General features: G+C 30.5%; 1 protein-coding gene and 1 pseudogene across 1 annotated transcript; one reads left to right on the top strand and one right to left on the bottom strand.

Moving 5' to 3' along the window:
• The first annotated feature begins 5404 nt into the window (after window positions 1-5404).
• LOC131612487 (uncharacterized) lies at window positions 5405-6353 on the top strand (annotated as a pseudogene).
• A 4919-nt stretch (window positions 6354-11272) lies between these two features.
• Window positions 11273-12262, bottom strand: LOC131612477 (uncharacterized). The gene is made up of 2 exons (XM_058884273.1): window positions 12126-12262; window positions 11273-12022 (listed from the first exon to the last, which is right to left on the bottom strand). Exons 1-2 carry the CDS (start codon window positions 12199-12201, stop codon window positions 11475-11477), a joined length of 624 nt encoding a protein of 207 aa, XP_058740256.1. The 5' UTR covers window positions 12202-12262; the 3' UTR covers window positions 11273-11474.
• Window positions 12263-12912: the final 650 nt, after the last annotated feature.

Genomic DNA, 12912 nt, shown 5'->3' with positions numbered 1-12912 from the left:
TAGAATGATTTTGTAATATTTTAAAGTACTTAATACAATTTGGGAGAGGGTCGAGTCGAGAGCATTGTTAATTTCCGGGACATTCCTTTAAAGCTATTTATATTTATTATACTTTAAATCAATTAAATAGACTGATTTTGTAATATTTTAAAGTACTTAATACAATTTGGGAGAGGGTCGAGTCGGGAGCATTGTTAATTTCCGGGACATTCCTTTAAGCAACACACCTTTGTGGGAGAGACACCACTTCTCCACCTAAAACCTTAAGGTGATAGGTGAGTGGGTTCTCCCACTTATATATGCTCAAGTCACCACATGCATTTCCAATGTGGGACTATTATCCACACTCACACTTGCATTATTCTCAACACTCCCCCTCAAGTGTGAGTCTACAATGCTCCCCCTCCATGTGGAAACTCCACTTCCACATACACTTGTATTCGTTGACTTTCTTCAACTACATGTATCAGTTGATTTTCTTCAACTACATGTATCCGTTGACTTTCAACTACAAGTAAGTCGGTCCCTTTTTCGAACCAAAGGCTCTGATACCAAATGTTGGAACATACAAATCAAATTAAGGTTTCTTTAATGGGGAAAATGATCAATTGAAGAAGATGAAGGTTAAAGAATGAATAGAAATAATAGAGAGAGAGAGAGTAATTGAGGGTGAGATAGTGAATTGGCATTAACCACAACATAGGAGTAGTGAGCTCTTTATATAGTACAAGTTACAAAATGATTGGAATGATTTAAAACACCCTAAAACAAACAGAAAAAACAGTTGGGCTTCAGTGTAACCGGTTACGGCAAACAGCGTAACCGGTTACGCAAATGCAACATCTACAGTAAATCTGTTTCACGGGTTCGTAACCGGTTAATCAATACAAAATTTAAAGATTAAACAAAAAAGGAATAATCAACTAATATTTGTCATTGATGTATAAAATATAAAAAATATTTAAAAATCTAAATCAATAAATTAATATTTTTGTTAACCACTATTTTAAATTATATATCTACAAAAATTAAATTTATGGAAAAATATTCATTTTCATTAATTATTGGGAAAAATATGGTTTTTCAAGTATAAATAATGTGTCATTAATTCAAATATAACAAAGGTGTTTGTTTCTGATACATAAAAATAATTTAAAGAAAAATGTGTCTTTAAGATATAAGTTTATTTAAGCACATGAAATAAAAAAGAAATATGTGTCTTTGAAATAATAAACTAATAATTGATATTGATATATACAAATAAATTTGCATGGTCAAAATTTTCTTTTTATCAATGTTTTAATATTTGTTTTGTCACTGACTTTCACTTGAATAACTTTTTTCCTATTAATTTTATTGTTTACAATGCTAAATGGAACAAAATAAAAAATAATTTATTAGCATTAATACATATTAGTTCTGATAATTAACATTGCAATGACTATATAATCACTCGCACCAAAATTAAATTTAAACAAATAGGGTATAAAAAAATGTCGCTTTTCATCTTGATTTTAAATAAATATATAATTTTTCACATAAATTTTTTATTTTTATTTTATTTTAAAATAATATTAAAAGCGGTATTATTACAAATTAAATATATATTTTTATACCATTTAAATTAAATATGTTTCCATATTATTTTACTATAAATTTGTATATTTTCTTGCTAAATAAAATTCTAACAACAATATTTTGTAATTAAATTGATATAAATAGTATTAAAACTTTCTTTTATATTTTCTTTGAAACTCCCATTAATACATAACTTTGCATCTTTTGAATTTTAAAAATAAATACCCTTATATAACACGGAAAAAATAAATTATTTTTTAATTATTTATGTTACTAAAAAATATTTAAAAAAAATTAATATATGAATTAAATGGCATTAAAATTATATGCTAATAAAAAATTCATAATTATTATGTGATCACCAAAACATAATTATTATCTTTTTTTTTTTGTAATAAATATTCAAACTACAAATGTTATGTTAAATAATAAAAACTTTTTGAAATCATATGATTTATTTGATAAATATGAACAATATTTTTATATTGAAATGAGAGAAATTATTTTTATTATGTATAAAATTTTGTTGAATCCTTTTATCTCGTGCCTCGCACGGAGACAATCCAAGACCGTGAGTATATCTTTAATCATTATATATATATATATATATATATATATATATATATATATATATATATATATATATATATATATATATATATATATATATATATATATATATATATATATATAGTTATTTTGAATTTCGTTATAGTCATATTAATCGGGATCAATCATACTAAATTTAAACCCGTGCCTTACACGGGTATACACACTAGTATGAATAATAACCTCTCAAGTAAATGATTCATAAAAGAATCTCTTCCAAAACTTAAATGCATTTTAAATCTTTTTTAATAAAGATTTGAGATCTCCTCGGTAAGTGTAAATTCAATTTTTTTAAATAAAACAAATCCAATTGATTTTGTGCATTAAATGTTTGTTTCATTTTATCTTTAATCAATATCTTTGCATATTAATTTCTGTAAAATTTTGGATTAAATAAAATTATACCAAATTTTTCTTCAAACCATATGGAATTAAATCCTTTTCTTCAAAGCACACTACAAAAAAGAAGCTCATTAGTGACGTGATTTTCACGTCACAACTTGGAAAATCATGTCACAACCGTTTTGTGCGACGTGACTGAATATGCCACAGAAGAATATGTGGCAACTCATTAGTGACATGATTTTCATGTCACAAATTTTTGACGTGAAAATCACGTCGCAACTTTCCCCACATATATCAAGTGCTTTTGTAGTTATAGCAGGCATGGCAGAGTAGGGTCAGAAAAAGCAGAAAATTAGTGTCGTGATTTTCATGTCACAAATTTGCGATGTGAAAATTATGTTATAATTATGTTAGTAAACAACTATATTTTTAACCATCTTTATGATTTAATAAATCTTTTCCAAACTGTTTTGGATTGACAAATTTCTTCCAAAAACCATCTTCTCAATCTTCTGAACGAACTCAACTAGAACAAACTTCTAACTAAATGGTGAAATAGTCATGTAACACAATTTGTGTAATATGCGCGCTAGGAAGTCACATAACATGTCAAGACATCTTTCTCATCAAGTATCCAAGTTGTCTATGAAAATTAGCCAATAAACAATATTAACAATATGAACTTGGTAAAGGGACAAATATGTGTAGCTACTAAAAAAACAAAACTGAGAGACACTATTGAAGTGTGTATTAAAAAACATGGGTACCTCCCTATGTCAAGAAAAGAAATGTCTTTATCGCCATGTATTTTGGATCTTGGACCCTTATCACCATGTTATTTCGATGACATTGATTTATACCTGTTTGATATTTGAAACACTTTTTAGATTGTCAAAATCATTCATCTCATGCCTATTCACTCAACCAAACAAGTTGTTGATATCTTCACAAAAGCTTCATGGTCCTTTTTCTGCATTGTCTCTCAAATTTGGACTATACGGTCAAGGACGGATCTAAACAATTCATATTGGTGGGTTAAATATAAAAAAAATATTTTAAATTAAATATATTAAAAATAAGAATTAATATTATTTAAAGTAATATATTTATAATGAAAATTGTTTATCAAATATGAGACATTAACAAAAATATTAAAGTGAAAGAGAAATTTGAAACAGTGTTTCAAAAATCGAACTGGACTGACTAGTCAAATTGGGAATCGGAAGGGTCGTCGGTCTGATTTGTTTGTCGGGTCAGATAAGCTATTAAACTAGTGAGAGCTGGACAGACTAACCAAAGCTAGTAAAAAAATGACGAACGACGATTCTGGAAAATCGAAGAATAAAATCGACAGATAAACTATAAAATTAAAATATAAGTAGAGTTTGTTCATAATTTATTTGGAACAATGTTTCCTCCTTAAAATTAAATTTATTAAACAATGCATTTATTTTATTATTTAATTTATGTTTCAATTAGACTTAAAAATTATTTTGATTTGTATTTTGTATTATTTTATTGGGTTTTATGATTAAGTTTAGAATTTGAATTTAAAAAATAAATTTGTAAAATTATGATATTTTGAAATTTTAAAATTTGTTAGGTGTTGTAATCTTTCTAGAGATCGAGTTATCTGGTTTGAGTTATCTAGTTTTGTTATAGAGACCAATTTATTTAACTGAATTATTCAAATTAAATCATGAGGATCAACCACTAATCTAATAATTCGATCAATAAATCAGTGATTCGTCCTCGTAGATTTGATGATTGAATCAATTTTTAAAACATTAATAAAAGAGAATATATATATATATATATATATATATATATATATATATATATATATGTATATATATATATATGTATATATATATATATGTATATATATATATATATATATATATATATATATATATATATATATATATATATATATATATATATATATATATATATATATATATATATATATATAGTTAATGTAAAACAGTTTTACACATACAACCAATCAAAATGCTTTAATTTGCAATGTAATTTTAGTTTGTTAAAATTAAAAATGAGATTTATTCTGATGCATGTCTTTCATTGGTTGACACTTTTAGTGCATTTTCTTTTTTCTATATATATATATATATATATATATATATATATATATATATATATATATATATATATATATATATATATATATATATATATATATATATATATATATATATATATATATATAAAAGAAAGAAATATAATTTTTTTTCATTTTTGTTTCTTTTGTTTTTGTATTTTTTTTTTCTTGATAAAAACTATCAACCGGTTAAGGTTTCCAATGGGTTAACCTTACGGAATCAAATATTTTCCATATATGTTAGGCAATTTTTTTGAATTTTGCTAGTAGAATTTGACGGTGAAGGCAGATTCCGGCACTGATAGTGGCAACTAGCATCAATTGGCTGCTATTCAGATTCAAACTTAATTGCTTCAGAGTTGAGATTCCATACTCACCGCGGTTCACGCCCTAATTCCTTTGCAAAGACCATGTTATATACATAATTCTCTTATGTGTATTTTGTCAAACATCAAAAGGTACTAAGAAAAAGTGCTATTATGATAAAAATTATTACCAATAACAAACAAAAGAAAGCCATTACCTTTTAAAAAGATGAAAAAATAATTAATTATAATACAGTAAAACAGGATTAAACAATTTTCACAAGAAAAGAAACAGAAAATAGGAGAGCATATTTGAAATATGCTTTTTTATCGAAAGCATATTTGAAAAGTCCACATCTACAACTTTTTCTTTCTTTTGTGTCATAATTTCCACAGAAAAACCACTATAAATGCACTAACCACATCAACCTTCATAAACAACATTCCTCCCAACACAAACTTAACGAAAGTTCCAACCTGTTCCGGTCACTAGCAGTAAGCCATGGCATCTAAATTTGTCTCAAGAAGTTTGGTTATAGTCTCCCTTCTAATATCTCTAACCCTACCAGCCACTCTTGGTAAGTCTCCAAAACTGCTATAAACTGTGTATGTGTATATTTATTTGATAAACCAATGAATTAATATGATAATGTTGATTAATGCAGGAGGCATAGAATGTGAGAATCTAAGCACAGAAACATGTTCATTTGCGGTTTCATCTAGCAGCAAAAGGTGTGTCCTCGAGAAACACGTGAAAAGGTCAGGTGAAGAAGCATACACATGCAGAACATCAGAGATAGAAGCTGATAAACTAAAAGATCACATCGAAAGCGACCAATGTATAAAAGCTTGTGACTTAGACAGAAAATCACTTGGAATTTCATCAGACTCACTTCTGGAATCTCGTTTCACAGAGAAGCTATGCTCTCCACAGTGTTACAAGAGTTGTCCAAATATTGTTGATCTTTACTTCAATCTTGCAGCTGGTGAAGGAGTGTTTCTTCCTAAGTTGTGTGAGGTGAAAGGTTGATCAAATGCTCGTCGTGGAATGGCGGAATTGAAAAGCTCGGGTTATGTGGCACCAGGACCTGTGCATCCAGTGGAGTTGGTTGCTTCAGCTCCACAGCCAATAGGGGATGTGGAGTTGGCAGATGAACCTGTGGTTGCTCCAGCATACCCACCATACTAAAAATATGTGGAGTTTAATTAATTTTAAAGAATAAAGAAATTAAGAGTACTACTATATAATTTAGTTTGTGCTATTAATAATGAAGTTTGTACCTACATAGAAGTGTTTTGGAATATCGCTCTATAGGTATGGACAAAAAAAGTAATATATTTGAGCTGCAAGAGACATTTTTGGTGGGTGTGTGTTTTGGATACTAATAATGGATGAAGATGAATAATTTGTGCTGTTTAGAGTTCCTTCCATTTACTTCTTTTGTTGCATGTTTTCATTTTCATCTATTAAACAATAATTTTTTATGTATCTTAATTTGAAAATCTTTTCCAAATACAAACATATTCTAATACATTTATATCTCTGTCGAACATAAAAAGATACAAAACTCAAAAGATCAATATAATTTTCAATAAGCCTTACGCATGTAGTCGGAGACATGATGTCTGTGACATTAGGTTTAACATGTTGCTTTCCACGGATATTTATACAACCACTTCTAAATATTCATTAAAAAATTCAATAATTGTCTTTATTTGATAAAAATTCAAATTTTAACTTCTCGAATTTTAAATTCTCAAGTAAATGATTCACAAAAGAAACTCTTCCAAAACTTAAATGCACTTTAAATCTTCTTTAATAAAGATTTGAGATCTCCTCATTAAGTTCAAACTCAAATCTTTTAAATAAAACAAATCCAATAAATTTTGTTCATTGAATATTTGTTTCATTTTATCTTCAATCAATATCTTTGCATATCAACTTCCGCAAAATCTTGGATTAAATAAAACTAAACCAAATTTTTCAAACCGTATGCAGTTAATTTTTTTCCATCAAAGCACACTAAAAAAAGAAGCTCATTAGTGACGGGATTTTCACATCACAACTTGTAACGTGAAAATTATGTCGCAACTTTCTATACATATATCAAATGCTTTTGTAGTTATAGTAGACATGGCAGAGTAGGATCAGAAAAAACAAAAAACTAATGACGTGATTTTCATATCACAAATTAACAAAGTGAAAATTATGTCTGGAAACAACTAGGAGGTCTATTGACAAGATAAAACAATAGAAATGCAGTAAAAAAAATAAGAATTGAAAAACAAGTGGTTATATGTATTAATTATAGGAAGAAACATACATCGTTCTCGTCACTGTACCAAGTCTAGATTGTTATCCTTTATGTGTGGGGGGATGTATAGTCTATATTTTGAATGGAAAATGAAACTCCTCCAAGAATGAAGGATTCTATATGGGTTGTAGATAAACATAAATTAACCCCCTCCTTGCATGAATGCCACATGGTTTGTAACTACTTTGAAACAACTTTCAGAAACTTCTTCTTCAAGTCCCCTCCCTTGATTGTTTGTTCGATCTTTTTGAATTAGAAAATTTTCTCAACCGTCTTGGAACACCTACCATTCCATTTAAAATTTTGCATCCCTTGAACAAGGAGGTGTTTATGCTAGCTTCTAATATTTTTGGTACATGAATTCAAAGTTATATATTTTACATACAATAGATGCTCCATAAAATATAAATTCTCGAGTGGATTTTGTTAAAAGAGAAAATTAAGTAATTCAAGTGTTATAATCGGTTAATACAGAGTGTAACCGGTTACAAGTTAGTGAAAAATACTTCTAAAAATGAAAAAAAAACACTTTTGAAGTTGGCGTAATCGGTTACGCATAAGCGTTAACCGGTTACACCTGATAGTTAATTTTCAGTTTGTATCAGCTGTAACCGGTTAACAGTTTGTACTAACCGGTTATAGTCTCAAGTTTGTATCACTTGATGTATTATGTCTCCAATGATAGAGTCCTTACAAACCTACATATCAACCATTGATTCGAAAAATTACGATAAATGGGGCATGCAAATGAAGGTGTTGTTTGGCTAGCAAGATGTTCTTTAAGTGATCAAGATGAGGTAAATCCTCTTGTCGAAGGTGCAACTGATGCACAACGAGCAACGCATAAGGAAGAGAAGAAAAAAGACTTCAAAGCGTTGTTCTTGACCCATCACTGTGTGGATAGTGACAACTTCGAAAAGGTTAGTGATTGCGAACCGTCGAAGCAAGCGTGGGAAATTTTGAAAAAGGAATATGTTGGAGCTGATAAAGCAAAGGCGGTAAGGTTACAAACTCACAAACGCCAGCTTGAATTGATTAAAATGGAGAAAAATGAGACAATCAATGATTACGTGACACAAATTACTTGATTAGTGAACCAAATCAAGGCGCGTGGAGAAACTGTTTCCGAGTAGAATGTTGTGTCAAAGATCTTGTGTTCTTTGACGACAAGATTTGACAATATTGTAGTGGCGATATAGGAATCGAAGGATCTTGCGACATTGAGCAAAGAGGAATTTCAAAGCTCTCTTGAGGCTTAAGAGCAAAGGATGGAGAAGAGGAGTAATGACAAGGTAAAGACGTAGATTGCTTTGCAAACATGGTTCAATGAGAAGAACAAGAAGTCGAAAGGAAAATGGCCCATGAAGAGTAAATGGAATTTTCTGAATTTTTGTGGAAAAGAGTCCCAAAATTCAAAGAGTTTGACTTGTCAAAAGGGTGAGAGCAATTGCAGCAAAAATGATGGTCAAGGCAACTTTAAAGGCGAAAAAGGAAAATTTGACATAATCAAGACACAAAGTTACAATTGTCAAAAGTTCGATCATTTTCCAAGAGAGTGCAACGCGAAACATAGGGAATCTTAATGAGATGAAGCCAAGGTCGCTAGACAATAGGTGGATGATTATAATACACTCTTAGTTATGATCACGGAAAGTGAATGCAGAAGCAGAAGTTCTGGGAACGCTGCAGAAACGTTTGCGGAAGAAAATGTTAGGATGAGTTTGAGAGAAGAAGTCCAATGCAACAAAGAATGGTACTTCGATTCTGGTTGTTCTACGCATATGACGGGGAGGAAGGATTGGTTTGTAAAAATCAATCAATCCACAAAGAATTAAGTGAAATTCGCAGATGACACCGCTTTAGTGACCGATGAGATTGGTGATGTATGTATCATGAAAAGAGATGGTGGAAATTCCTTGATCAAAGAAGTATTTTACATTCTTGGAATCAAATGTAATCTTCTAAGTATCGGCGAATTGCTTGAGAAGGGTTACAAGATTCACATGGAAGACAAGACGTTGCGCGTTATGGATGCAAACAAGATTTTGGTCCTTAAAGCTCTTACGGCTGCCAATAAAACTTTCAAGATTAAGTTGAAGGTTATGGAGCATAGGTGTCTTGCTACAATGACAAGTTGAGAAGACTGGTTGTGGAATTACCGTCTTGGGCATCTCAATTTTTGAAATCTCAACGCATTGCAAAGGAACATAATGGTAATCGGGTTTCCATTCATCAACATACCAGCCGAGATTTGTGAAGAGTGTGTGCAAGCGAAGCAACACAATGGTAAATTCAGTAAGGATGTAGGTTGTGGAACCAAGCATCACCTTGAGGTGGTGTATTCCGATGCGTGTGAGCCGGTGCAAATTGATTTGTGTGGTGGTAATAGGTACTTTGTCACTTTTATTGACGATTGTAGTAGAAAGCTACAAAAATACCAAATCAACAGAAAAGGTAATGCATTTGAAGTGTTTAATAAGTTCAAGTCCATGGTTGAGCGTCAAAGTGGTCACAAGCTCAAAGTTCTCAAAATGGATGGTGAAGGCGAATATGTCTCAAATGACTTTGGGAAGTTTTGCGATGAAGAGAGGATAGTGCATGAGGTACTACCACCTCATACACCGCAGTAAAACGGTGTTGCTAAAACAAAGAATCAATCGATTATAAATATGGTGAGAAGCATGTTAAAAGGGAAGAATTTGCCGAAAGAGTTGTGGAGAGAAGCAGTATCCACACCTGCCTATTTGTTGAATAAGTGTCCTATAAATAAGCTTGAGAAGATAACATCGGAATAGGCATGGTCTGGATTCAAACTGAATATGAACCATTTGAGAGTTTTTGGTTTCGTGGCATATCAACATGCTCCGGGCCAACCTAAAAAGAAGTTGAATGACAAAGGGGAGATGATGATACTAGTAGGGTATCACCCTACTGGAGATTACAAGTTGTTTGATGCTGAAAACAAGAGGATTGTGATCAACCAGGACTTCGTATTCAATAAATTAAAGTAAGTGGAGCAGGTTTTAACCAAATATAGCCAGACGCTAACTGGTTACAACTTCAAATAGAGGAAAGAATAATCTTTCACTTTGTTGGAAGTCAATATCATGATTTCATAAACACTAAGAGAATCTTTATCCTGATACACAAAGAACTTTACAAAAAAAAATTAGCTTTCTCAATGTACTTTGTATCTATCACTCACACTTAATTTTTGTAGTTGAGTACCAATAATGGAGATTCTTCGTTCAAGATTGAAGATGATAGTTATTAGAAAGAATCTCACACACTACAGTTAATCTCACAAGAACAATATTCTAGGATGTTTTTCTCAAAGTTGAATAGAGAGTCTGTATGTGTTTGTGACTGAAAGAACACACATAGGTTTCTCATTAGAATTGTTAAAAATGAGTTTTGTTTGTGATGAAGTTTTTTATCTCTTAGAAAAGGTTCAAACAATTTTATCCCTTTGTTCTATCTCTATTAGAAATGACAAAAAAAAAGTTATATATGTGTTAGAGGTTAGACACAAAAGGTGGGAAAATGAACAGTTGATTTGAGTCAAATCAAACTGTTATGATTTGAATAAGATGAAAGAATAACTTGAATCAATGTGATAAAATATGAAAACTGCCAATTTAATTAGAATCATGATTTGGTACCTTGGTTGAAGTCAAGCAAATGAATGATTTGAATTATGGTTGGTTTTTGAAAATTACGCTCATTATTCGAGTCAAGAAGAATTGTGATTTGAATGAAGGAGCATTATAATTCGAGTCACACATATTCTTTATTCGAATCAACAAGTCAATGACAAAATCCATATTTCAGGTTGATTTTTTATTCAAATGATCCTTATGTTTGATTCAAATCAAACTTCAAAAAACTATGTTTTAAGTTTTCTAACATATGATTCAAAATATATACAAAATGTTGACTTTGACCAACTTGCACGGACTAAAAACATAATGTAATGTCTTTTATTAAAACAAGGGTGGACACTGGACACAAGGTACAATTATAATCAATTAAACAAATTACACACAAATTAAAAGGAAAACAGATCAAATTACAAATATAGAAATTGATACGGAATATCAAAATAAAGATGATACTAAGAGCAATTTATTCATCTTATTTCATTTGCATACATATTACCTTTCTCCATTCCCATAGATAGAGAGATATTCCATAACACTCTTATGATAGATTTGCTGCCATAGGTTCAGCTGCAAACTCGACAGAGCTAGATGATTGTGGAGATGATGCTGCAAACTCGACAGAACTAAATGATTGTGGAGATGCTGCAAACAACATTTGATCCACAGGTCCTGGTGCCACAATACCAGAGCTTTTCAATTCCGACATTATGCGGCGAGCATTTTGACCTTTCATCTCACACAATTTAGGAAGAAACACATCTTCACTGGCTGCTAGGTTGAAGTAAAGATCAACAACATTTGGACAAGTCTTGTAACACTGTGGAGAACATAACTTCTCTATGAAACGAGATTCGAGAAGGGAGTCTGATGAAATTCCAAGTGATAATCTGTCTAAATTACAAGCTTTTATGCATTGGTCGCTTTCAATATGATCTTTTAGTATGTCGGTTTCAATATTTGATGTCTTGCATGTGTATGCTTCTTCACCTGATCTTTTCACATGTTTCTCGAGGACACACCTTTTGCTGTTAGATGAAACAGCAAATGAACATGTTTCCTTGCTTAGATTCTCACATTCTATTGATCCTGCATTGATGTCACACTACAATATTAGTTCATGGTAGACATTTTATTACCCAAACAGTTCAATATAAAATGTGTAGAGATAGAAAATCTTTCGGAGACTTACCAAGAGAGCCTGGCAGGGCTAGAGATGTGACAAGGGAAACTATAACCAAACTCCTTAAGGAATTTTTTGTGGCCATGGCTTAAAGCAAAAGAAAGCTAGTGACCAAACTGGTTGAGAATTTAGTTTATTTTGTATCAAATTTGTGCATGGAGAGATGTGTTTGTGAAGGTGGATGGTTAGTGCATTTATAGTGGTTTTTCTTTTGGAAATATGACGCAAAAGAAAGAAAAAGTAGTAGGTAATATACGTGTACTTTATGTGTCTTAAGGTTCAAATATGATTAACTAAAATATTCAAATATATGGAATTCAAATATCATGCAAGGGGTGTTTATAGTTTATAATTAGTTATGATAAAAATTAAATTTTGAAAGTCACTGTAATTGTCTGAATATAATTAGTTTACAAAATTCCTCAGGACCTTAAAAGAAGCATACTCTCAAAACTCAAGCCTTCACCCCTAGACAAACCCTTGGGACGAGTTTACTTGCATAATTGTTATGATGTAGTAGTTGAGAATATTTTGTATGTATGATCATTTCTTTTGAAGTCGGCTCATATCTTTAGTTTAGTTGATGATTGCAAATATTCTACAAATTGATACCAAACATATTAGAATATTAACTATTATTAATTATATTGTTATTATCAAAATCCTTTAAATAAAAGTAGTTGTTCCTTAAACTATTTTTAGTTCAATACACCAATCATTGTTTATAAGTTTCGTTTCGTATGTTAACTCTTGAGGTTTATTTTGTTCTCTTAACTTAAAAAAATATTGATACTAA

Source organism: Vicia villosa, linkage group LG1 (genome assembly GCF_029867415.1).
Source record: "Vicia villosa cultivar HV-30 ecotype Madison, WI linkage group LG1, Vvil1.0, whole genome shotgun sequence".
NCBI classification, from domain to species: Eukaryota; Viridiplantae; Streptophyta; class Magnoliopsida; order Fabales; family Fabaceae; genus Vicia; species Vicia villosa.
This window is presented reverse-complemented; position numbering and strand designations above follow the sequence as displayed.

Coding starts and splice junctions, on each gene's coding strand:
- LOC131612477 (XM_058884273.1), bottom strand. CDS start 12,201: ATGGCCACAAAAAATTCCTTAAGGAGTTTGGTTATAGTTTCCCTTGTC. Junction 12,023..12,125: donor AGCCCTGCCAGGCTCTCTTG/GTAAGTCTCCGA, acceptor ACATCAATGCAG/GATCAATAGAATGTGAGAAT.